The sequence below is a fragment of the Suillus fuscotomentosus genome (assembly GCF_016647785.1).
Source record: "Suillus fuscotomentosus strain FC203 chromosome Unknown F5891scaffold_37, whole genome shotgun sequence".
NCBI lineage: Eukaryota > Fungi > Basidiomycota > Agaricomycetes > Boletales > Suillaceae > Suillus > Suillus fuscotomentosus.
In genome coordinates this window covers 19,480-46,166 of record NW_024539549.1, presented here as the reverse complement: position 1 = coordinate 46,166, position 26,687 = coordinate 19,480, and the positions used below count along the sequence as shown (strand labels likewise).

Here is a 26,687-nt window from a genome sequence, read left to right as displayed (position 1 = left end):
ATTTAAGGTTCGCAACATATGAACATTTAGAACAAATCTTAAATAAAGAAGGTCGACTCGTCCGAATTGTTGAACGAGATGCACTTGAGGCTTGCGAAGCACCGGGTATGAGGACAATTGGAACATCAATTCAAAGCCGAGGCTCGCGAAGCAGAGGGTAACGGATAGTGAAATGAAACTATTTAAGGCCAAGAAGACCATTTACAAAAACCTCCCTGAAGCTCCGAGGCTGTAGATCAAGAAGAATGTGCCACGTCAGTCTGAAAATCCCAGAAGTATGTAGATCAAGAAGGCACCAATGTAAGTCAGAAGAATGTGCCAATGTAAATCCAAAGCTCCAGCCTGTAGACAAACAAGCTCATAGATCCAACGCAAACCTGAGCACTGACGAAGGGTGCAGATCTAGTATACATGGCAGTGAGCAAAGGACAAAGGGTATAGACTACACTTACTATGAGAACCTCCGCGCGAACCTGAGCAGTGAGCAAGGGCAGCGGACAGCGCTGTGCGATGGAAGAAGGGTGCAAATCTATAAAAATACCAGCGAGCAGAGGACAAAGGGTATAGACTATACTTACCTCGAGAGCCTCTGCGCGAACTTGAGTCAAAAACCCTCTCAAGGGCGGGAGCCTATTGTAGCACCTGGTGGAGACCCTCTTGGGGACAATGGTCTTTCAGCCTAGTTTCCCATGACATAGAAACCGGGTCTGAAAGGCCGTGGGAACGTCTTTGAAGTGGTGCCAAGGGTGGCACCATGCTCCTTTTTACCTTAGAACGCGCACATATGCGCGCAGTCTTCCCACGCTCACGCGCACATACGCGCGCAATATTCACGCGCCCATACGCCTCGCGCGCGCACACATGCGCGCTTCCTGCGCCTCGCTCATAGGAAGGTGTAGATGTCGACAGCCGCACAAAGAAGACAAGTCGGATAGGACATCCGCAAAGTTTACCATTTTTTCCTTCGCATTTTCACATATAGTTTTACTCACACTGTTCAAACCTTACCACCTAATATTTAGCGCGCCTAGCAGGACTTGGTTTGGACTTGGATTGGATCGCTCTTGGACCGCACCACTTCGCATCATACGCACAATACAACACATGCGACACTCACGCGTTTTCTCGCGCCTTGCGCGCGCGCACTTTCTCGCGCTTTATGCCATATGCGCGCCACATCCATATCACTCTCACATCATCGCCTCACACCCAGGGAACACTATTCACACCAGAGTCACCCTTGCAATTCGCCATGCTACGCTTCATTCCCACGCCTTCACGCGTAGCGCGCGCACATTCTCGCGCCTTGCGCGTACCATGCACGCAACTTTCCACGCTTCACGCACATCCACGCAATAATTCCTGCACTTGCGCATTCATCGCCCAACGACCCAAGCATCATACAGGCATCGCGCACACATACTATCACGCAAAATCCTCACCATGCGCGTGCTGAGTGGGGACACTCAGAATTTAAGTCCCTGGGAGATGTAGAGACTCGTGCATCTCATAGTGTGATATGGCGCTTTACACTAGGGAGTATACAGCACCAACTCGCAGCATCACTCTGTGTACCATCCACAGTGATTCCTATATGACGCGCAGCTTTCCCGCGCAACGCGCGCCATGCGCGCACCATTCCCGCGCTTCACGATGTATACGCGCGCGCGCGTTCCCGCGCTTGCGCGCCCTATAGCGCCAGCCATCCAGATGCATCCATCCACTGTCCACCAAGCTCCCTAGTGCGTATATTTCCATTTCCTTTATTAGCATAGTTCCACCTTTATTTTTATCATAGTTTCTCACTCATATATATTTTTACATACCTACTCGGTAGTGCTTCGGCTCCGCATGAGCGCGCTTAGGCGCGCTATATAAGCGCCAGCAGTACATACTATTATGGACCTTACTTTTCACCCAACTTTACCTAGTACTTACTACTTAGAAAGTCGCAGTAGAAATCTATTCATTAGCACAACACATCTCACATCCTTTATCTTGCTTATATCTTCACATAAGTTTAGTCTCTCTTATTTCCGCTTACACGCACGCGCTTTCCCGCGCTTCGCGCTAATACGCGCGCGCGTTCCCGCGCCTTCGTACCTTGCGCGCACCTGCGCTTTCTCGCGCTTCACTGAAGCGCGTACCTCTAGATCTCCGCTGCACCTGCTTCCCCTTTAGGGTCGAATGCACTTGCCATCTCAAGTATCGCAGACTAGGCAACGCACGACCTACAACTTTTTAGATACAGTCAGGAGCATTTCTTTGTTCCTCTCAGTATTGTTGTTTCTACACCGGCTCACGCGGATAGGATACAGCTGAAAACGCTGGAAGTATACCCTCACATCATGTCTGCCCTAGATGTGATGTATGCGAATCCATCCCGTTTCGAGACCTTTTTTGATGTGGCCCGGAAGCTCCCTCACATACGGTCAGTATCTTGACTTATTTTTTGGTCCTGCTCATTGCGACATACGTCCAGGGAGGCAAACATGTTGTCCATTGACCCCAAGACTTGTAATGCGAGGCTAATCTTAGACCCCGTCACGAATGACAGGCGAATGAAAGTCATGGACGATGTCAGAGACATAGTTCTCGATCCGCTTCATGATGACTCGGGAGTCCCTTACGCACAATTTAGGCTTCCGCATTCGTTTAAGTCCGTAGATATTCACCAGTGTTACTTCACAATGCTTCTGCCTCTATAGTAAAGATTCGGGTAAGGTCATTGATACTATTACAATTGTATTCCGTGATGTAACGAGCACAGGTGGTGTATAGATTAGTTACAGTTGCTTTGAGTCCATGAATGAAATTACATGAGTGAGTAATCTACTGAACAAGTGGTGAGGTGTCATCATACATCGTAAGTCGTGATGTGAGTGTTCTCGTGGTATGTAGGCTAGATATAGCCTATCGTTTCAACACTAGGACGCTTGCCTTGAGTATTTGAAGCTCGCAATTGAAGAAAACTTACTCTCTGCACTGCCGATTTCAAGCGTTGGATCACACGACCAACACCGTCCCTCGAAAACGTGACCCATCTCATGATTGGACTCCATAGCAGCGCTTGCGGGACATTCAAGCCGGCCGCCTCCAGTGCCGAAGTCAGGATATGAGTGACTGACATGATCTCAACGCGCACCTTGTATTTTGCCTCTAGATATTCTAGATGAGTCTGTTGAGTGTTAGCGTTGACGAACTCTCAAAGCAAGTAGTACTTACGCAGGCATCACAGTCAGTTAGCTGGGGTCCGTTGATCACGCGTGTCATTTTGTGTCTAGTAGTAACGTAACGTCGATGTCAATTAGCAGATCCGATCGAGGAGATAATTGACTTTTCGTACCTTATTTGCCGTAGTTGGTAATTAAAGTTGTTGTTTAAGGAAATAATGTGGATATGTGAAGTATTTGTATTTGTTTATACCCCATAGTTGTTCACTACTAATCGACCTGCACTTGCTGGATTACGTAATTTTCGAACTCTCTCCCTTACCACTACCATCGTTCGATCTGGTCCTTCATTCAGTATCCCCTCCGCGTTTGTAAAATACATTGGTACATTTATCGTTTGCCTCATTCAAGGCCCATCGCAGCACAACACTACATTGACAATCCCGCAACAGGAGAACATGGTGCGTTTAATCGCGACATGCATTTTGACTTTGTCCGGCGGCTCAGGACCTTATACGCTAGGCAACGTTAGCGTCCCAACAGCAATCTGCGACGCTGTCTGATCGTGGTATTGGGATCTGGCTGACGCAATTGCCCCGATACGCCGAAGTGGTATCACTGTAAGTACTCATCATTGATTATGAAGTATATTTATTGATTTTTGTATATAGTACAGATGACGCATATGAGGATAACTTGGTCCGCAAGAGGGAAATAAGTGATCCTCCGTTCGTCACCTTATTTTTGACTGGTGTTAAACTAATAAACTCCGACAGTCCCCTAGTATACAGAGACTGGCAAGAGTTAGTCCATCCATTAGGCGGTACATATTTCTATAATTCCAGAAAGGTAAGCACGCTTGTACCCATGATTTACCCTACCTCATGGAAATCTAGAACACGTATACGTTGACGAACTTGAGGAACTCGAGAAGTCTACAGACACTCGATGGGTTCGTAAACGCATCACGAGCCACGGCGAAAGAAGATGCGTGGACGTTGGTCGTCCAGCCGATGGTCTTTATGGGCAAAGAAAGGTTTCAATATTATTATGTAGTCCCCGGCAGTCGCATCATTGCCTGGCTGGAGGATCTAGATGGCTACATTCTCTTCCGAGCTTGTGTCAAGCCAAGCGAATGGAGGCACAAAAGTATGTCGTTTTTCAATTTTACTTCAGGAGCTTGATCTGAACAACACAGGACTTGAATTAGAAGCTCAATATTGGTGAGCGGATAACATTGGATAGACATTGAGCTGAACATTTCTCGCTCGTTGGTAGGAAACATTTCGAGTACTTTCCACATGATTTGAGAATGTCTCGATCGGAAGTGAGATGTATACGAGGAGAACTGGTTTGCTACCTTGCAGGTAAGCTCTACACTACTGCAGTGACGCTCAAAATAATGGCAAATACAGAAGCAACGACTTTGAGACAATCCACTGCGGCGTCCATATTCTGGACTTTGGACGAGATGAATCAAATTGTCGGTCAACTGGCCTATGTTGGTATGTGTTCTTGTCTCACTGTGTAGCAGCCACGATGAGATTAATTGAGTTTTGTCATCTCCTCTTTAGAAGAAATCACGGAGAATGATCTGGTCCCAGAAACCGGAGTCGTATCATGTTGTTCGTGAGTTTGTGAGACCGAGAATTTCAAATGCTAATCTTTTTAAATAACAGGCAGAATCATGTACATGCTACGTGCGTCACTCTCTTTTGAAGTATACACTATTAATCACGCAGGAACATAGGACATCACCAGTATTTGCACCGCCATAACCAACCTGAGGCTCGCCTAATCCGAACACATACAGTAAGAGAGAAGCACAGAAAGTTCAAACTTCTGCATTTTATGGGCAACGCCGCAGCTACGATGTTCTGCATGCCCATCACTATTGCTCGCGTCAAGAGCACTTCCGTCGATGGTATCATAAATGGGGTAGAAGTTCAGTCGTTTATCAATGATTTCGGCAGTCAGACTCGAAATCAAATCACCCTGGTAAGTCGTATATCAGTACCGTGAACGTCCCATTTAGTCTGCTCTTTTAGGCAGGTATCTCCATGGCCTTGGATATTGCTATTCTTGCCATCCCATGGTTAGGTACAACAACGACTGCACAGACATTGTGCTCCTGCTCCTTCCTTTTAGGTGTCGGCTGTATTTTTGCGGGCACAATAATACACCACTTCGGCGAGAGGATGAGATCTTTGGACTTTGCGGTTCAATTTTTTAATTGTTCTGCATCTGAGACTAACATTGCCTACTGAACAGGCCTATTATCTGCGAAAGAAGATGGTGATGCTTCTGGTTATTACAAGCATACCGACTTGTTTTTGCGTATTGAGGTGAGCAAAAGTGATTAAGGCTACGATTACTTAGCTTGCTCATGGAATCACCATCAGTGTGACAACTTCGATACTTGGATTTCTCGCAGGTATCACTATAGACTTCAAGCCATCCACACCCTCAGTCATTGCGTGCTTTGCTACGCTCACCGTTGTGGTAGGTTCGCTGATTATATTGGTGGTGGCCAGTTACGGTCCAGGCCCAGCTAGGATAAGGCCGCAGTAATGTCTTTGTCCTAAGGGCATTTCCACATGTCTCGCTCGGAAGTCTAGAGGTTAGCTCTAGTAATTAAATAGACGATGTAATTTCCATATTCTTTGTCTCAAAGTACCTACTCATACGTTGTTGGATTCATCAGAACGTTCTGGACGTCTTGGTGCAAATTTTACGGTTCAACTTAACAATATCGGCGACCGCACAGGGCAATTTTTTGTTGTATGCCATCATAATTGCGGCTGCATCACCACGCTACGATATCTTGGTCACAGAACTACCTGGGAATCACCAACATTGTGCGCTGCTGCAACCACTTCCGTGTTATAATGTCTTCCGTACTTACTCCTGACCCTCTATTTTGTCGTCCTCATTATCTGAGGAAAGCAGTCAGTTCTTTTCCAGGGATTTCGTGTGGGATGTACTTTGAATGGGGGAAGGGGCATCCCATGCGATCTGACCAGGAGAGTATGTACTGATCCCACTTGGTGCGTATTCTTCCAAGATTTGGACCCGATAACTTTCTTCCAGCCAACGAAGCCTGTAGCTTTGATACAACTCTTGCAGTTTTGAACAGCGCAAGTCTGCAAGCCGTAGTCGTTCTTTGAGATTGGCTACGGAGTCCTCGCCTGTTTCACGGTTGTGCTCCGGCAGAAGAACAGGATTTTCGTTATGCTCCGCTGAAGATATGTTCTTATCAACATCCGTCGTTCTGAACTAACATAAGCTTTGTGAATAAGCAATAGTGGTGTTCACAAACCTTACAATACCAAGCCCCTTAGGCTTGTCCCTCTGATTGGTGTTTCCTACTGCTTCGATCCTAATGGATGACGTTAGTAAATCCTGCCACAAGTGCATCATCAGAGTTACCGGAGGTTCAAGCTAATGATGTGTCCGGATATGTTAAAGGTTTGGCTCTGAGTCAAGGATTGTTGCATATTCTGGTTGAGCGCAGGCAATTTTATCTTTTAGTACTGGTGAAATTATTTACGGAGCAGCGCCTTTTGATGGTATGGAATTCACCTCAATTGATTCAACCGAATGTTAATCCGTTGGGTGGTAGGCCGTTGTAGCCCCTGGTCACCACCGCCAGCGCCCAGGCCCCCAATCACCATGGCCAGCCACCTAGCCAAGCCGTCTTGGGTTTTGCTTGGCTGCCACCAGGTACGTTGGTTACACAGTCTTACGTGTTAGCGTCTGTAATAAAAGCTAGCCTTTAGTACCAGAACTCTGCTACCTCGCCAGCTCCCATGACCTCCGAGAATACCACTTCCAACATTCCGAGTAAACGCCCTGCATCGGCTCTTCAGATGGGGCCCCGCAAAAAAGTGCAAGTGTTCTTAATGCTTGGTATATTGAGATTTTACAGACTCATCTAGTCGCACAGTTCAACATCTGATCCACTTATCTCCCACGGACGCCACTTCAGTCGAACAGTATTCGCTCTGTGCAATTTTCCTTCTCTGCTTACCAACAGGATCCTCAGGTTAGAGCAAATGGAAGATACCTCTTCACTAGAAGACTTCTCTGCTGAGTGAAAATGACGTGCATCTATATTCGTTTACTGGCTTATTGACGTGTTTGGCAGTGAGCGGCAAGAGCATCGCGTGTTTGAGCACCTCTTAGAATCTTACCCTGGCCTTTTAGAGCGACTACAGAATGGGTCTGAAGAAGAACTTATCTATGTTGGTGAGCTAGTGCGTTTCTTTTTGTGTGCACAGAGGTTGTGTTTATGCTTACTCTCTGCAGATTGGTAAGGGAGCCGCAGGTGCGAGGGGCGACGACACGAAAACATTGAAGTCCGCAGTGCTTGATTGGATTTCCCCAAAAGGAGCAGCAATCCAGCCTCATTTACACAGAAACTCGAAGATCGACCGCAGATTCAATCATGAGCTAACCGGGTCGTTGCTTTGTCCTGCTGGGTTGGACTGGAAAGACCCAGAGTACGTTTCAGTTCACTGGTATCTGTGGTCACCACTCATTTTTTACTTCATCACATACATGACCAGAGAGAACCTCCAAAGCGGAGAAATCTCGGTATGCGGAGATCAATGGCCCATATTTTTGTACGCCAACTATACTTACGACGCTGATGACCCATGGTGTGGTCTTCTTAGGAATCGCTTACTTGTATCTGTGAGTAGGCACAACTTATTCTATGTTGTTCTTCACTACATATTTTCACTAGGCTTACAAGCACGTTTTCACATCCCCAAGTTCAGTAGACAAAGAACCCAAAGCCACACGGTCTGGAAACGCTCGCCTCCATGGCATGAACGCTGTTACGATCGCTTCCATAGCTTATATTGCGACGCAGGTTTGCCTTACAACATTTCCAAAGCTGAACTATCCTGATGCATGACTAAAGGTTCTATTTTCTCTGAGTTCCTCATCAGTGTTTTCACGGACCAATACGACCACAGACTCGGAGACATTCTACCACAGTCTCCTTGACCTGCTCGAGGACCCTGATGAATATAAGGAAATCGACGAGCTGCTGACATGGTGGAACCGGTATGTTACTCGCTCTTTGCCATTTTTCCGGGGCTCATCTGTTATCTTTTACCCAGCCAAGTCTTTCCTACTTCATCTGCCGCCAAGCGACCCATCAGCACCAACAGCGCCTTAGCAAAGATTCGACTCAAATGCCTTGCAGTCAAACGGGCTGCAGATTCAAATTCTTCGTAGTCTTCATTCGAGCATTTTTATGTAGTAAATACAATTGCAATTTTATAGCAGTCTTTGTGTGCTCTCAGAACAAAGTTAGCACTGAATTGACTACAAGACAAGCCTATCGCCTCGGATGCGACTTCTTCACTTTGAAGACAACACAATTGAAATTCAGTTATCAAACGATAACTTGTTGTCACTGTGTAGCGCAGTGATCTCCTACGCCAAATTGACCCATGCGAGCAGGCGCTGTGAGACAATACCTGCAGCTAACTTTATGTTCGAGCTTGAGGGGAATTAAAATGATCAGCTGAAATGGAATGTAGTGATAACACCCCAGCAGCCAGCTGGCGAAAGTCAACACATTGTCATCACATCGCAACTTTGAACCAAAGTCAGCCCCAGTCCAAAACAGTCTGGCCTTGGAAGGCTATAGAGGATAACAGCATTCAGAGAGTGTTTTTTCAAGATAAAATAACAACCTTCAGTTGCATACCATGATCATCACTCATCAGAGTCGGGTAGGATGATAACTCACTGTCACTCATTACTTACATTGTGTACTTGAAAAATCTGGACAATGGTGTCTAGTGTCACAATGACTTATCTAATATCAGCAACAAGAGAGATCTTGTCAAGGTTCCAATAGGAAGCACAACTTGCATGTGACAATCATATCAGTACATCATGATATTGCACTACAGTTATTCCACATCCTTTACCCATTGGTGGTGGTGATCCAAAATAGTCCAGCCATATAAACCCCTGTCTGATCTTGAAATTTATTTAGATATTATACAAGAAGAAAACCCTATCAAAAGATATAAGTGATGACCAGGACAGGCCAAAATTGTAGTGTACTGCAAGTGTATGGCACTAATACTCAGATTGGAGACCATGGAGGCTTTCATCGATTTTGCAGCATCTGGCAGGTATTTGCAACAAGACTATCAAGAATACATATCTGGCCATTTCCATCCCACATAGTCCAGGTATTTAAAGCTTTGTAATGTGAAGTACAATTATGATGCATATTGATCAATTTTGCAGCATCTGGCAGATATTACAAAATATACCATCTTGATGACAAGCTGGCAGGTATTTGCAACAAGACTATCAAAAATACATATTTGGCCATTTTCATCCCACAGAGTCCGGGTATTTAAAGCTTTGTAATGTGAAGTACAATTATGATTCATATTGTACATATTGTAGATCAGATAAAGCATTGTATGAGTTTATCATTTTTGTGTCGGTTACCTGATGTAGCACGTTTGGCTGGAGCAAAAAGCTTATTGTGAGGCCTAGGCTATGACTCATTGAATACGTCCAATCTGAGTGCAAAGCTTATTGTATATGATATTGCCTGCGAGGTACAGATTGTTCATTAGGGATACCCCACAATATTTTGTCAAACACATATATCCATCTGGCGACGGAGTACATAGATTGTTCATTGGGGACATCCCACAATATTTTAGGTACATAGCAATAAGTATGTAGCGACAAGTAGCGACAGAAACAACTACATTTACATTAAACTGTCTCGCCATTCCACATTGCCAAAGCAAGACAGAAATGCTGCATGGCTTCACGGAGGGTGACAAAGTAATGGACCGTTGTACCTGGGGCACGAAGCATCCGGGCAGTAATTCTATGTATAGTTAGATGTGTTATGGACCGGAATCAATTTAAAAAAATGCCTACATTTCGCTAAAGAGTCCTACACCAACAACGCGGGTGGTTACGAACCAATCGAAATGGCTAGCAGGGTCAAGGTCAACGAGTGTCTCAGCGCTGGTGTCAGACTCCGCTTCATTATCCCCCTCATTGGAGGAGGAGGACTTGAAACCATTATCCGCAAGGACCATCTCAGAGCCAATCCAAAGATCATCGATAGACACATCTGAGGAATTGTCCTTGACATTTGAAGAATTGTCCTCGATGTCTGTGGAGTTGTCATCTGAACTATTCAAAACTGTGTAATTATGAGTAAAATGAAAGAAAAAACAAAGGCGAGTTCAACATACCCCTTTGCGCATGGACTGGACACACCTGGTCTTCAGGTTGGTAAGGCCACGCGTATGGTCGAGGAGATGACAGGGGAACTGTGTAAAATGTGAGGATGAGAAAATGCTTTGAGAATATCATAATGAAGACTTACCGTGACCGTTCTGCACCAAGTGAATGGCCTCGATGAATTGCTCCATTGTGAAACATGGGTGACGGAGCATCTGTACAGGTTGACTGTGGGGGCATCTGATGTTGGAGTGACTGTCGTTCATGTCAAGGAGAGACAGTAGGTGTAGGGATAGAGCCCCTTCAGTGACAAATTCCGTATTATACGGGCCACCCAACCTCCATAATATCCCGTATGAGACGGGCCAGCTGATCATGGGCCCATGTTGTGTATATTCTCGATGATGACGGATGGGCCGGGACACATATTATTTCCGATGGAGACGGGTGGGCCCATGTATGCCAATGATATATATATCCTTAATGTTGACGGATGGGCCGGGGGAATATGATCATTCATGGAGATGGGTGGGCCCATCTGGGTAATATGTAGAGTAGGATATTATAGACAGCTGGGCTGAAGAGAGATGTAAGACAAATATTGTTATATAGACGGGCGGGCCGACGTGGGTGTATTACATATATGGGTGGGCCGAGGTAGGGAAATATTACATAGACGGGTGGGCTGACGTAGGGTGTATTACATATACAGGTGGGCCGACATGGAATGTATTACATATACGGGTGGGCCGACGAAAGGGATATCAAATAGACCGGTGGGCCGAGGGTGCTATAAAATATTTATTACATAGACAGGTGGGCCGAGGTGGGGTATAATTATATAGACGGGTGGGCCGATGCAGGATGTATTATATAGACGGGTGGGCCAACATAGGATGTATTACATAGATGGGTTGGCTGACGTGGGGGATAATACATAGATGGGCGGGCCGTCGGGGGTGTATTACATATATGGGTGAGCCTAGATATGTTCCATCAAGACATACAGCTGATGTAGCCACCAGCGAATCAAACACATAGGATACATGTACACTATGAGTGCATATACCTACCATCAACCACCAAATCTAAACCCCTAAGCACAAAAACATGAATCTATCATGTGTGGCATTGACCAATAATCCAGGACTGAAGTGGAAAAACCCCACACCTGAACCCTGGTGTGCAACAAATCCTATTTCTAAGCATGGACACCAGAAGCACAACACTCACAAAAATATATATGTCAAATTTTCAGTGCCAAACCCCAAACCGAGATGTACCAACCCCTGAAACCCGAAACCTGAGACTGCCGGGTCTCAGGTATCGGGTGTCCGGAACTCGGAACTTGGGAGAATTTGGGGAGATCAATACAATTTAATTTACAATCGAGTTGATTGACAACACATTGACTTACCCATGTTTGCAATATATTTTTGTTTAGACATACCGAGTTCCGAGTTCCGGACACCCGATACCCAAGACCCGAGACTGCCGGGTTTCGGGTGTCGGGTGTCCGGAACTCGGAACTTGGGAAAGTTTGGGGAGATCAATACAATTTGATTCACAATCAAGTTGATTGACAAACACATTGACTTAACTATGTTTGCAATATATTTTTGTTTAGACATACCGAGTTCTGAGTTCTGGACCCCCGGACCCCAAAACCTGAGACTGCCGGGTCTCGGGTATCGGGTGTCCGGAACTCGGTATGTCTAAACAAAAATATATTGCAAACATAGTTAAGTCAATGTGTTTGTCAATCAACTTGATTGTGAATCAAATTGTATTGATCTCCCCAAACTTTCCCAAGTTCCGAGTTCCGGACACCCGACACCCGAAACCCGGCAGTCTCGGGTATCGGGTGTCCGGAACTCGGAACTCGGTATGTCTAAACAAAAATATATTGCAAACATGATTAAGTCAATGTGTTGTCAATCAACTCGATTGTAAATTAAATTGTATTGATCTCCCCAAATTTCCCCCGAGTTCCGAGTTCCGGACACCCGATACCCGAGACTGCCGGGTGTCGGGTGTCGGGTGTCCGGAACTTGGAACTTGGGAAAATTTGGGGAGATCAATACAATTTGAGTCTCGGGTATCGGGTGTCCGGAACTCGGAACTCGGGGGAAATTTGGGGAGATCAATACAATTTGATTCATAATTGAGTTGATTGACAAACACATTGACTTACCCATGTTTGAAATATATTTTTGTTTACACATACTGAGTTCTGAGTTCTGGACCCCCCAACCCCAAAACCCGAGACCCAGCAGTCCACAATTCTGGGGTTCAGGGGTTGGCAAAATGTGTATGAATATATGAAAGGTTGAATGAAACATTTTTGAAAGATGTCTCATATCAAATGTTAAGTCCCGAGTTTCGAATTTCGGGTTTCAAGACTCCAGGTTTCGGGACTCGGCACTCCCAAAATCCAGAAGTTGAAACTCAGGATTTGACATTTGATATGAGACATCTTTCAAAAATGTTTCATTCAACCTTTCATATATTCATACACATTTTACCAACCCCTGAACCCCAGAATTGTGGACTGCCGGGTCTCGGGTTTCAGGGTTCGGAGGTCCGGAACCCGGAACTCGGAACTCAGTATGTGTAAACAAAAATATATTTCAAACATGGGTAAGTCAATGTGTTTGCCAATCAACTCAATTGTAAATCAAATTTTATTGATCTCCCCAAATCTCCCCAAGTTCCGAGTGCCGGGACCCCCGAACCCCGAGACTGCCGGGTCTCGGTGTTCGGGGGTCTGGAACTCGGAACTTGGTATGTAGAACAAAAATATATTTTCAACATGGGTAAATCAAATTTTATTGATCTCCCCAAATTTCCCGAGTTCCGAGTTCCGGGACCCCCGAACCCCGAGACCTGGCAGTCCACAATTTCGGGGTTCAGGGGTTGGTAAAATGTGCATGGATATATGAAAGGTTGATTGAAACATTTCTGAAAGATGTCTCATATCAAATGTCAAGTCCCGAGTTTTGATTTCCGGGTTTCAGGACTCCGGGTTTCGGGACTCCGGGCTTCGGGACTCAGCACTCTTGAAACCCGGAAATCGAAACTTGGGACTTGACATTTGATATGAGACATCTTTTAAAATGTTTAAACCAACCCTTCATATATCCATACACATTTTACCAACCCCCGAACTCCGAAATTGTGGACTGCCGGGTTTCGGGGGTCCGGGGTCCCGGAACTCGGAACTTGGAATTTGGTATGTAAGACAACAAAAATATCTTTCAGGGTTCAGGGGTTAGTGAAATGTTTATAGATATACGTAGATTAATTCAAACATGTCTGAAAAATTTCATTCATCTCAAATGTCAAATCCTGAGTTCCGGACTTCGGGACTCAGCACCCGGCAGTCAAGGTTGGGGGTTCGGCACTGAAAATTTGACATTCGGGTGTTCAGGTTTTGGGTGATATCTAAATCAACAACTTCGAGTTCTGCCAAAGCGTGAAACTTGAAACCCAGTGTGCAACATGTTGATTTTTCATTTATATCACACAAATCATCGAGTTCCGAGTGCCGAGGGCTGAGACCCAAAGCCTGAGACCTGAAAATATGTACACAACATGTCCATTTTTCACTCACTGCACAAATCACCGAGTTTCGAGTGCCAAAGCGTGAAACTTGAAACCCAGTGTGCAACATGTCCATTTTTCATGTACATTACACAATTCATTGAGTTCCGAGTGCCGAGGGCCGAAACCCGAACCCCGAGACCTGAAAATATGTATGCAACATTTCCATTTTTCACTTGTTGCACAAATCACCGAGTTTCAAGTGCTGAAACCCGAAACTCGAAACCCAGTGTGCAACATGTTCATTATTCATTTACATTACACAGATCATTGAGTGCCAAGGGCAGAATCCTAAAACCCGAAGCCCAAAAACATGTATGCCACATGCCCATCTACTCATTGCACAAATCACCAAGTGTCGAGTGCCGAAACCCGAAACCCGGTACTTCAAATCAGTAGTCGGGTACTTGGTACTTGGTTCTGATACTTGGTACCCAAGAATCAGTAGTCAGGTACTTGGTACTTGGTTCTAATTCTCGGTACCTGGGAATCAATAGTTGGGTACTCCAGCCAATAGTCCCGAGTCCCGAGTACTGATATTTGGTATTCAGTAGTCAGGTTTGGAACTTGGGTCTTGGTTTGGTTATCATTTGACTGAGATATTGGTAGGCAATATTGGCACTCAGAGCTCAAATACTGACTATCAACTATCAAGTGTCGGGACTTGGTAATCGGTAGTTGAGACTTGGTGCTTAAATGGATATTGCATATATACATAAAAATACAAAATATGTTCCTATGTGTTCATTTCTAGGTGAACAGACTTTGGAATTATATCTCAATCATCTATTCAACAATAGAAACAATGTATCAGGAGCTCAGGACCATAGGGTAATCCTTTATTGTATAGTGTACCTCCCCCTCTTCTGGTGGTTCACCCGCTGGGGGTTTTTCCCTGTAAAGCTGGACCTCAAGGACTGTAGGGAGTCTATTCCTGAGCATATTCGGAGTAGATATATCATATAACCAGCCCAGGACACACAGGATCCTTCTCCAGGAACAAAGCATAGACAATTGCACTTGTGACATTTTTTCACAATTTTCAGTATCTTGCCCTTGCATCCATGATCCAACCTTTTAATATATAATGAGCATAGCTTATATTCTTGCTTCTTATGACCAAGATCAGCTCACAATAGGCTGGAGTTTGTGAGCTAGTGTGCATACTTGCCATTTTGCCTGATAAGGGGCCCATGCCTTCAAAACATTGAATCTTCATAATCAGAAACCTGGGGTACATTTCAAATATCTTAAGTATCATAGACATAAATTTACAGACAAATCAACCAAGAATTGAGTACTGAGGAAGTGAAATGGGTAAGAAATTGAGTGTGGGAAACTTCAAAGACCCAAAGCATCGAAAATGGTTAGTTGAGCAGTGGTAGGACTTTAATGCTGGGTCAACTCATATTTTCACTATATCCCTTCTACCCACCCCCTACCCTCAGGGCAGTAGGCAGTATGGGTTCCTTGGGTAGTTTACAATCTATCCTACATATTTGTAATGATATTTTTGGCCTGAATCATATATAAATGTGACTTTATATAAAAGATGTCTACTGTCACTCTCCACACATCATTTTGCCTATCATTACATCAATCCTTCATGAATCTTTCTAAGCTTTTAAGCTATTATAATGGATGTATATGGGTGTTATTCCAGGTCTCTGATCACATCACAGGCTTGTCATGTTGGATATCTCGACATAATGTGCAAGTCTCGCTATTAATATTCATTCTTTATCTTTAGACTCACTTACTGCACACATGTATTTCATTTGTCATTATTGATGTTTTGGATTTCTTTAGCTTATATCTTGGTCACATGGTAACCAATGGACGAGAAAAGACTACAAATAAACTCACCTAGACTCGGACTACAACCTTGATTAAGCTGACTACTGATTCCCAGATACCGAGTATCAAAACCAAATACTGAGTACCAATTACCATGTACCAAGTACTGCGTAATGAGTAACAAGATAACCAATTGACAAGAAAAGACTACCACTACACTCACCTGGACTTGGACTACAACCTTTGGTAAGGAGTTAAGCATAATAACAACTTTCATTTTTTCATTATTGCTGATGTTTTGCTGAATGACAAGGAAAGACTACCAAATCACTCACCTTGACATGGACTACAACTGTCATTTTTCATTATCATTTGCCTATATTGACTACCGAGTCTCGAGTACCAACCACTGACCACCGATCACCGAGTGCCGAGTACCGAGTACCGATAGGGAATAGTGTGGGTGAACCCCGGGGTATGAGTAGCACTACCCCCACCCATACCCCATGATATACCCACACCCACCTTGTGGGTGTGGGTTTTTTGGTGGGTATCAGGGAGAAACTACCGAGTCTTGAGTACCAACCACTGACCACCAATCACCGAGTACCAAGTACCGAGTCCCGAGTCCCGAGTCTCGAGTCCCAAGTCCCGAGTCCCAAGTCCCGAGTCCCGAGTCCCGAGTCCCGAGTCCCGAGTCCCGAGTCCCGAGTCCCGAGTCCCGAGTCCCGAGTCCCGAGTCCCGAGTCCCGAGTCCCGAGTCCCGAGTCCCGAGTCCCGAGTCTCGAGTCCTGAATCCCGAGTCCCGAGTCCCGAATCCTGAGTCCCAAGTCCCAAGTCTCAAGTCTCAAGTCCCGAGTCTCGAGTCCCAAGTCCCGAGTACCGAGTCCCGAGAACCGAGTACCGAGTACCGAGTCCCAAGTACCAACCACTGACCACCGATCACTGAGTGCCAAGTACCAAGTACCAAGTACCAAATCCCAAGTCCCAAGTCCCAAGTACCGAGTACTGACAAATACAATTCCCAGGTTATTTGAGCCCTACACCAATGGATAATACATACAAATACAATTTGTGTCCATTTGAAGTACCGGGTTTCAGGTTTTGACACTCGACACTTGGTGATTTGTGAAATGAGTGAAAAATGGACATGTTGTGTACATGATGTTGGGTTTCGGGCTTTGGGTCTCGGCCCTCGGCACTCGGAACTCGATGATTTGAGTAATGTAAATGAAAAATCAACATGTTGCATGCCGGGTTTTGAGTTTCGGGTTTCAGCACTCAAAACTCAGTGATTTGTACAGTGAGTGAAAAATGGACATGTTGTGCACATATTTTCGGGTCTCGGGGTTCGGGTTTCAGCCCTCGGAACTCGGAACTTAATGACTTGTGTAATATAATTGAACAGTGGACATGTTGCACACCCGGTTTTGAGTTTCAGGTTTCAGCACTTGAAACTCGGTGATTTGTGCAACAAGTGAAAAATGGAAATGTTGCATACATATTTTCGGGTCTTGGGCTTCGGGTCTCGGCCCTTGGCACTTGGAACTCGATGATTTGTGTAATGTAAATGAAAAATCAACATGTTGCATGCCAGGTTTCAAGTTTCGGGTTTCAGCACTCAAAACTCGGTGATTTGTGCAATGAGTGAAAAATGGACATGTTGTGTACATATTTTCGGGGTTTGGGGTTCGGGTTTCGGCCCTCGGAGCTCGGAACTCGATGATCTGTGTAATATAAATGAAAAATCAACATGTTGCATGCCGTGTTTCGAGTTTTGGGTTTCGGCACTTGAAACTCGGTGATTTGTGCAACAAGTAAAAAATGGACATGTTGTGCACATATTTTCGGGGTTCGGGTCTCGGACCTCGGACCTCGGAACTCAATGATTTGTGTGACGTAAATGAAAAATCAACATGTTGCATGCCGGGTTTCGAGTTTTGGGTTTCGGCACTTGAAACTCAGTGATTTGTGCAACAAGTAAAAAATGGACATGTTGTGCACATATTTTTGGGGTTCGGGGTTCGGGTCTCGGACCTCGGACCTCGGAACTCAATGATTTGTGTGACGTAAATGAAAAATCAACATGTTGCATGCCGGGTTTCGAGTTTCGGGTTTCAGCACTTTAAAACTCAGTGATTTGTGCAATGAGTGAAAAATGGACATGTTGTGTACATATTTTCGGGTCTCGGGGTTCGGGTTTTGGCCCTCGGAGCTTGGAACTCAATGACTTGTGTAATATAATTGAACAATGGACATGTTGCACACCCGGTTTTGAGTTTCGGGTTTCCGCACTTGAAACTCAGTGATTTGTGCAACAAGTGAAAAATTGAAATGTTGCATACATATTTTCGGGTCTCGGGGTTCGGGTTTCGGCCCTCGGCACTCGGAACTTGATGATTTGTGTAATATAAATCAAAAAATGGACATGTTGCATGCCGGGTTTCGAGTTTTGGGTTTCGGCACTTGAAACTCAGTGATTTGTGCAACAAGTAAAAAATGGACATGTTGTGCACATATTTTCGGGGTTCGGGGTTCGGGTCTCGGACCTCGGACCTCGGAACTCAATGATTTGTGTGATGTAAATGAAAAATCAACATGCTGCACGCCGGGTTTCAAGTTTTGGGTTTCAGCACTCAAAACTCGGTGATTTGTGCAATGAGTGAAAAATGGACATGTTGTGTACATATTTTCGGGTCTCGGGGTTCAGGTTTCGGCCCTCGGAGCTCGGAACTCGATGATCTGTGTAATATAAATGAAAAATCAACATGTTGCATGCCGGGTTTCGAGTTTTGGGTTTCGGCACTTGAAACTCGGTGATTTGTGCAACAAGTAAAAAATGGACATGTTGTGCACATATTTTCGGGGTTCGGGGTTCGGGTCTCGGACCTCGGACCTCGGAACTCAATGATTTGTGTGATGTAAATGAAAAATCAACATGTTGCATGCCGGGTTTCAAGTTTTGGGTTTCAGCACTCAAAACTCGGTGATTTGTGCAATGAGTGAAAAATGGACGTGTTGTGTACATATTTTCGGGTCTCGGGGTTCGGGTTTTGGCCCTCGGAGCTCGGAACTCAATTACTTGTGTAATATAATTGAACAATGGACATGTTGCATGCCGGGTTTTGAGTTTCGGGTTTCAGCACTCAAAACTCAGTGATTTGTGCAACAAGTGAAAAATGGAAATGTTGCATACATATTTTCGGGTCTCGGGGTTCGGGTTTCGGCACTTGGCACTCAGAACTCAATGAATTGTGTAATGTACATGAAAAATGGACATGTTGCACACTGGGTTTCAAGTTTCACGCTTTGGCACTCGAAACTTGGTGATTTGTGCAGTGAGTGAAAAATGGACATGTTGAACAATGGGTTTCAGGGTCTCGGGTTTGAAAAATAGCATAATAACAACTTTCATGTTTTCATTATCATTTGCCTATATTGACTACCGAGTCTGATAAGAGACCCCTTGGATGATTCATTGCTCAATGAAATACTACCTGATTGGAAGTGTGCTGGTTATCAGATATTCATTTGTCGACTCCCGGGTCCCGGAACTTGGAAGTCGGTATGGTTGACCCAAATTTGGGTGGTCAGAACTTGGCATCTCATAGGGCAACACAAGCTTCACACCCTGGATTCCAAATTCTGCAAGACAACCTGTGCACCATCAAAGGCCATGTCAGGAGATCACCTGCTGCTCCGGGAACTCAGGAACTTTGATTTATTACCTCCTCTGAGTACGGTTGACCCAAAGGTTGGTAATCGGAACTTGGCTTCTCATAGGGTAACACAAGCTTCGCACCCCGGATTCCAAATTTTGCAAGACAACCTGTGCACCATCAAAGGCCATGTCAGGAGATCACCTGCTGCTCCAGGAACTTGGTAACTTTGATTTTATTACCTCCTCTGATTTGGTTGATGTACAACTACCTCAGCTCCATCGTGTTTACAATTATGATACACATGGGCCCACCCATCTATATTTTATACCACCCTCGGCCCACCCGTCTAATACAACATCCCATACAACACCCTCGGCCCACCGGTCTAATTAATATGCGTCTGGGCCCACCCGTATAATACAATATTGTATAATACCCTCGGCCCACCCATCTAATTTAATATGTGTCTGGGCCCACCCGTGAATGTGATAACAAGTACCTACCCATCTATCTCATACACATCTACCTTAATATACCCATCTGCATAATATCCAACTACCTCGGCCCACCCGTCTACCTAATATTCATGTACATCGGCCCACTCATCTACTCTATATATCCCCTGCATGGGCCCACCCACCTCCATCGGGAATAATTTGCCTCCCGGCCCATCCGTCATAGTCGAGGATATTTTGATCATGGGCCCATGGTCCGCTGGCCCGTATCATACGGGATATTATGCACGTCCGTTCCCTCGTATTATACGGAAATAGGTCACTGTAATATGTGAGGGATAATCAGGGTATCAGTTCATGTGTAAACAAATACAGTATTTGTACGACTCACTCGACGATTGGTATTGCTTGGTTTGTGAAATATATCCTGAGTCATCAAAGACGAAAAAACTTCAAGGTCAAGTAAGGACCCGAGTGACAGTTCGGTTCATTATTGCACCTGTATACAAAACCAAGTAAAAAAATCGTCAGTGAGTGACATATGAAATACGAATGAATCAATACTCACCCAACATACAGATGGCGCCTCCCAGGTGGACGAGCGCAGAACAATTAATCTGGCTGCAGAATGAGCTGCCCAACTACTTACAGATGCAAAAGGAGAAGAAACTACCTCAATTTTTTGAGTAGCTGTTTCCGAGGTGGTTCAACGACTTTCCAGAAGAGATAGAGCTAAACAGCAGCCCACCTTGTGTCGAGAACGCCAGTATTGATGAACATGGTGGAGCTCTTATCAACTCCATTAATGAAACAGCCCAGCCTGATATTATAAATGAACCTGAATCCACCGAACAAGAAGACAGCGAGTCAAACTCACGGCCGATGCAAGCGGGAGAATGGCACAAAGTACGTGGTATTCACGTTGTCCTATTTATAATATATAATAGTTTTTCTTGGTTAGCAATTGCGGGAATGGTTTCGGAATAATTCAAAGGGAAAAACTACACCTGGCAGTAGCTCAACCAGTAAAGCCCTATCTGCACTACTTGGCCAGCGTGCATGAGGCACTCGAGACCTCAAAGAAGTTGAAGCATATTCAAAACTTCACTATGAGTCCAAAGTCAAACCATTGGTCTCTGACGCACTCAAAAATAATCCTGTACAACCTACACAAAGGCTAAGCGCAGTCCGGCAACACACCACTGATTGCTTTGCGGATGAGTCGGACGAAGTTAAGAAGGAAATTCGGGAGGAAACTGTACGTCTTAATGCTGCCAGAAGATTGGGTGATGTTGTGGGACAGGATTCACGAACAAAAGAAGAAGTTTATCAGTAAGTGATGTACTTGATCCAAAATAGTGCTGATCACTTACAATTTGAAGTGCAATTCAAGAGCTACCAATCCTTCTAGGTCAAATCTTCGAGGACCTCTCAGTATTGATGGGTGGATGGCACTACACCCTTCTCATGGGCGGAGTCGACCCTTTGTGTGAAGGTGACATTATGACGTTAAGGTGTGTTGTTTGCTCTTTGTTGTGCCAATTGCATGTACTGATTCATCAATGCATCAATAGCTACCACCACGGTAAAACCGCAGATGGTCTGAGCTTCAAGGCACGTACGCCGAACTTCCATGAACAGTACCTATCACCATTTGAACGACACCTTGGATGCATCTATGGTAAGTGATTCCTGGCTATGCGACTCAAAATTATGATTAATGAAAATTTACCATAGGTGCATCTTCAAAGTCCACACTGCCAGTGGCTCCCTCATCCACCCCAACCTCACCTCGTCTTCCACCTGGCCTGATCTCACTAGAGGACAAGTCAACCTCACCCCGTCTTCCACCTGGCCTGATCTCACTGGAGGACAAGTCAACTTCACTTCGTCTTCCACCTGGCCTGATCTCACTGGAGGACAAGTCCTTGGTTGGAAATGTGCTTGATCCCTCTCCGGACTTCAACGCACTTGCAGGAACGAAAGAACATGGTGAGTGGTCGATGCGCACTGACTTGAACCCTATCACATTTGCTCATAACACGACAGATACGCCAATCACTGCTTGGAGAAAGTTGACAGCATTTGATGAAGACCCGCTAACTACATCCCCCACCTTTAATCGCACTCAATGGCCAGGTGTCAGTGTGGCGGATCCATCAGTCGAAGCTATCCCTCCTCTCATGTTTCATCCATTGTCGTCGTTTCACACCACCCTCTTGCCCCAGCCTGCTTCGCTCTTGGCTCAGCAAATGAATCAATTTTCTGCACTTGCAGAGGTCAATGGACTGTCCATGGAACCACATGGCAATCCATTGCCATTCAACCAACCGATGTTCAATTTGGGGCCGCACGCACCCTCAGACACCCATATTCCATTGTCCTTGCTAATGACTATCACACTGTCACTCCTGTCTACATCCACACCGCCCGAGTCAATTCATTTCAAGTCTACCAAACACCAACCCCCGTCAGCTCCTCATCAACCATTGTCCATTGACCGGGGGTCTTCTGCGGCTTCTCGCCAGCTGTCACCTTGTGACATCGGGGGAGTCTTGGCTGGTGAAACTCTCCAACCCGGTTTGGAGACGGAGATGGTGTCTTCATTACATGTTGTCTCTGCTGCCTCCAACAGATGCACCAAGCACCCACCACGCCCTTCTACGCGAGCTGCTGAAGCCAACAAAATTGGTGTCAAGCAAGGAACAAAGCCTGCACCAAAGAGGAAGCAGACCGAAGTCCAGCGCAGTGGTGAGGGGTTGAAGAAAAAGTCTCACAAGTAGATATATTGTAGTCTGTCATGTTTTTAATGTAGCTACCTGAACAATATACGAAGTGTGGAAGCCCACAGAGGCAATGGCCCTCATCAACAAGGGCATCCAGGATGTACAGAGTCGAGCCTTTGCGTTTCGATACCTCTTGACCCTCGATGTTCTGTTCAAGAGCGGCCATATAGTAGGGCTTGCATTTACCACAAGACTTGTGATCTGCCTCAAAGACGTGGGGTTTAACCTGCAGCCCTGTCTTGCTCGCATCGAGGCAGGTGGTAAACCTGCGCTGCAAACCATAAGGCAAATACCATACCAATAGACTGGAAATTCTCACATGTATGCCAACCGAATGGCGGCAGCACTTGCATAGCCATGCTCATACACAGCAAGATCATGGAACTTTGAAGCAGATGATCTCAGCATATCTAGTAGTACTAGTACTTATCAACTTTTTTGTTTTTGCTTTGACTTATTGAATTGTGGGACTTGTGCCCTTGTGTGTCACTCGTTGTGGATTTTAATTTACGAAGCAAGTGAGATTAAGGAATGTGCTAGTAGGTCACCGGTGATATATCATTAAAATATTCAAGTACTGCAGCCAGGGGAATATATGATATATCATATTCTACTGAGGGCATTGAGGTAGGTGATATATCATTAAAATATACAAGTACTGCAGCCAGGGTAATCTATGATATATCATGTTCTACTGGGGGCATTAAGGTAGGAGATGATATATCATTGAAATATGCAAGTACAGCGGTTGGGGGAATATATGATATATCTTTGATATATCATGGCTCTACTGCTGGTATATCCTCAGTAAATAGGTGTTATATCACAGGTACTACTAGTAGTAGGTGATATATGCAAATACTGCAGCTGGGGAATATATGATATATCTTTGATATATCATGGCTCTATTGCTGGTATATCCTCAGTAAATAGGTGTTATATCACAGGTACTACTAGTAGTAGGTGATATATGCAAGTACTGCAGCCGGGGAATATATGATATATCTTTGATATATCATGGCTCTACTGCTGGTATATCCTCAGTAAATAGGTGTTATATCACAGCGCTATGATTGATGTATCATCTTCCCACACATTGTGTCATAAACCAGGATATATCACCTTCCTTCTACCATGACAGCAATATAATACATCATAATGACATTATCGCCTGCTGCCAGTAGGTTGAAAATCAAGCTGATAGCCTGAGAAGCACATCGCAATGGTGAGTCATGTTTCTGCTTTCACTTTGGTATCACAGTTGATGGTGCAACTTGTTGGGAGTAGATCAGTACAGTTGCTTTTGGACAAATTTTCGTACTGCCCAAACAATGCAGATGTTTGAACTTATTTGAAAATGACCGACCGTGTCTGGTTTTTCTTGTGGTCCAGTAAGCTTGAGTTGGGGAGGCTGTCGAAACGAGCGATCATTGTTGATGATGATTTATATTGGGAGGGAATGTACTTGGGCTGCGCAAATGATCTTGAATCTGTTCGTCTAACATTAATGTTAGACTAGAAGGCTAGCTGGTAGATCTGTTTCTTTGTGTGAGCCAACGACTTGGAGACACCACTAGCCTAGATTGCTGATCGTGATTCATGACAGATGTGTTATTTTCTGGTATATAGTCGAAGCCCAAGTTTATATGGGAGTGTGTGTCATGATGAAGGTGACAAAAGGAGGCAACACCTATATGCGGTACTTTCTATCAAAGGGTAGTGTGGAGAGCTCGAGAGTGATTTGACTCGAAGCTCCAGCCTGAGCGTACACCGTCACGTGACCATCTTACTTCAGGGATGTCAGTTTTCATGTTCTATTGAATTCAATTGTGTTACAGTCGTTTGCATAAAGATTTTCAGTTGCGAAACCACGCAACACATGTTTGTATATATTTGTCACAGTATGAAATGGGTGGCCAAAGTCACGATACCAAGGTATTTTCCTGCTCTACAAATACATGTTGCGTGGTTTCGCAACTGAAAATCTTTATGCAAACGACTGTATAAGATCTGATTTACATCCCTGCGAATTTCAGGTACCCTCAAGTTCTGCGAGGTTCCCTCCTGAACTCTGCCTTAGACCAGGGGTGTACATCACAAATAAATGATGATATTCCTGATCGGATTTTCAAAATTTGTGCGGCTTAGTGGCGAAGTTGAAGTGTAATTATAGCCAAACATCCACCATCATGCCGACTCCCGAGTGCTCATACTCACATCAATTCTACAAACATAGCTTTGCGCAGCAATCTGCATCTGTTTTGCATGTTGATGTAGATGCGCCATATGTGCTGACAGATATAGATGCAGTCAAAGCAACGACAATGGCGAGGAAGGAGAAACATGCGAGATGCTATGGATTCTTCTAAGGGAGATCTCAAATGATATCTCTGAGGATGGGGAAACGACGGCCAGCTTTTATATCTTCCGTATTCTCATGGGCACGATTCTGATTGATTTAGCAGAATTTGTTATTGCTGTCAGATGCCTGCAATAGCGTGTTTGATTGATTACGGGCATTGTATCATAACCTCCATTATCAGTGGGACTGAACACATTTGAAACACTCAGCAAAATAAGGCCAAATGTTCGACAACACAGCTTCATCAAAGCTGTGGAAGCTGGGAAGTCCACCTGCCGTCGACATGCTCACATGCACACTCGTGAACAAGTGGGGATTACTATTGAGACCGCACAGGATCTTCAAGTGTCTTTAGTGTGGATACCTTTGCTCTCGACCAAGATTCGTGATGTGGATGTCCTTTTTGGTCCAGAGAGTAGTATCTCCCCTGACGACGTTGCTACCGAATTTCTGGCTCCCGATGAGTTTGACTAAAGAAGTTCAAAGCATTAATGAAGTCAAAACGCTCCAAAGAATACTTTTGATTTCGATGAGTTTGACCAGGTTAAACAAGGAATAATACCACAGGCCATTCTAGATCAGAATGAGGTTGTCTAACTACAGTCACAAGCATGATGGTTGGAACGAGGTCACATCAATATTATCATTGGGAACATTTCACAATACCAGCCACAGACGCAACCCACCATCATTTGCGCGTCAAGTCTCTCCCATATCGTGCTGCATCAAGCTTCGTCGTGTCGGTGTCGCGTAAATCTTACCATCGCCTCGTTCGCAGAATGAACTGGTTATTCTTTCAAGACTAGCAGCACACAAATCGCACGAGTGAAGAAATTTGTATTTCTGAATTGCAAAGAGCGGAGTGCTGCCAGAGACGGTTCAAATGAGTGATTTATGCGAGGGGACTCACTCTGATGAACTACTATACTAACTATGGCCCCAGTACCTAATGGCAGGTTATGATACAAGGGTCGTAATTGGACACGCTCCTGCAGGTTCTACCGAAATTTCTGCCGTCTGACCTGATAGCAATAACAATTCTGCCAAATTGATCAGAGTCATGCCCATAAATATAAAAAGCTTGCCGTCGTCCTACAGTGTTCCCCCATCCTCAGAGATACTATTGAAGATCCCCTCAGAATATTCCATATCACTTCGCACAGAAAATGTGTTTCTCCTTCGTCGCCATTGCTGCTGCTTTGACAGCATCTATGCATGTCAGTGCATGTAACACATATTGCCAATCAAATACAGATTGTTGCTCAAACATGGTTTGTGGACTTGACGTGAGTATGAGCAGGTCGCTGTGCAACCAGGATTCAACCGTATGACTCACCTGCGCGCCTTAGAATGGAGTTTTGACCTGCATATTGGTTGGAAATTGAGTCGGCAGTACGAAGGGCACGCGGGGACAGTACATTATGCTTCTGCTTTGGTACCATGGTTGACAGTGCAATGCCTAGTTCGCAGTCAATCAGTACAGTTGTTTTGGGACAAGTTTTGGTATTGCTCGAGCAATGTGGATGTTTGAACTTATCTGAAAAACGATCGATTGTGCCTGATATTACTCGTGGTTCATTAAAGTTCAAGTGTTGCCGGAG

At 44.8% G+C, this 26,687-nt stretch overlaps 5 protein-coding genes across 5 annotated transcripts; 3 read left to right on the top strand and 2 right to left on the bottom strand.

Annotated features, from left to right (window-relative positions):
• Positions 1-2,348: 2,348 nt before the first annotated feature.
• F5891DRAFT_1190442 (uncharacterized protein) lies at positions 2,349-5,536 on the top strand (the record flags this gene model as incomplete). The annotated part of the gene is made up of 16 exons (XM_041367300.1): positions 2,349-2,431; positions 2,483-2,659; positions 3,529-3,634; positions 3,696-3,793; positions 3,845-3,901; positions 3,950-4,022; positions 4,070-4,322; positions 4,372-4,396; positions 4,452-4,540; positions 4,589-4,678; positions 4,748-4,798; positions 4,853-4,873; positions 4,924-5,171; positions 5,222-5,268; positions 5,322-5,392; positions 5,445-5,536. 16 exons carry the CDS (start codon positions 2,349-2,351, stop codon positions 5,534-5,536), a joined length of 1,581 nt encoding a protein of 526 aa, XP_041224248.1.
• Positions 5,537-6,074: 538 nt separating this feature from the next.
• Positions 6,075-6,670, bottom strand: F5891DRAFT_1190441 (uncharacterized protein; the record flags this gene model as incomplete). Its single annotated transcript, XM_041367299.1, has 4 exons — positions 6,075-6,109; positions 6,158-6,444; positions 6,493-6,552; positions 6,603-6,670. 4 exons carry the CDS (start codon positions 6,668-6,670, stop codon positions 6,075-6,077), a joined length of 450 nt encoding a protein of 149 aa, XP_041224247.1.
• A 312-nt stretch (positions 6,671-6,982) lies between these two features.
• Positions 6,983-8,420, top strand: F5891DRAFT_1236291 (uncharacterized protein; the record flags this gene model as incomplete). The annotated part of the gene is made up of 8 exons (XM_041369643.1): positions 6,983-7,060; positions 7,112-7,266; positions 7,321-7,429; positions 7,482-7,675; positions 7,742-7,868; positions 7,921-8,049; positions 8,101-8,246; positions 8,303-8,420. The coding sequence occupies 8 exons, from the start codon at positions 6,983-6,985 to the stop codon at positions 8,418-8,420; spliced, it is 1,056 nt and encodes a 351-aa protein (XP_041224246.1).
• Positions 8,421-9,938: 1,518 nt separating this feature from the next.
• On the bottom strand, positions 9,939-10,612 carry F5891DRAFT_1190439 (uncharacterized protein; the record flags this gene model as incomplete). Its single annotated transcript, XM_041367298.1, has 4 exons — positions 9,939-10,056; positions 10,110-10,380; positions 10,433-10,510; positions 10,567-10,612. 4 exons carry the CDS (start codon positions 10,610-10,612, stop codon positions 9,939-9,941), a joined length of 513 nt encoding a protein of 170 aa, XP_041224245.1.
• Positions 10,613-19,497: 8,885 nt separating this feature from the next.
• F5891DRAFT_1190438 (uncharacterized protein) lies at positions 19,498-22,721 on the top strand (the record flags this gene model as incomplete). The annotated part of the gene is made up of 8 exons (XM_041367297.1): positions 19,498-19,575; positions 20,629-20,844; positions 20,900-20,993; positions 21,060-21,270; positions 21,321-21,452; positions 21,513-21,619; positions 21,676-21,930; positions 21,988-22,721. The coding sequence occupies 8 exons, from the start codon at positions 19,498-19,500 to the stop codon at positions 22,719-22,721; spliced, it is 1,827 nt and encodes a 608-aa protein (XP_041224244.1).
• Positions 22,722-26,687: the final 3,966 nt, after the last annotated feature.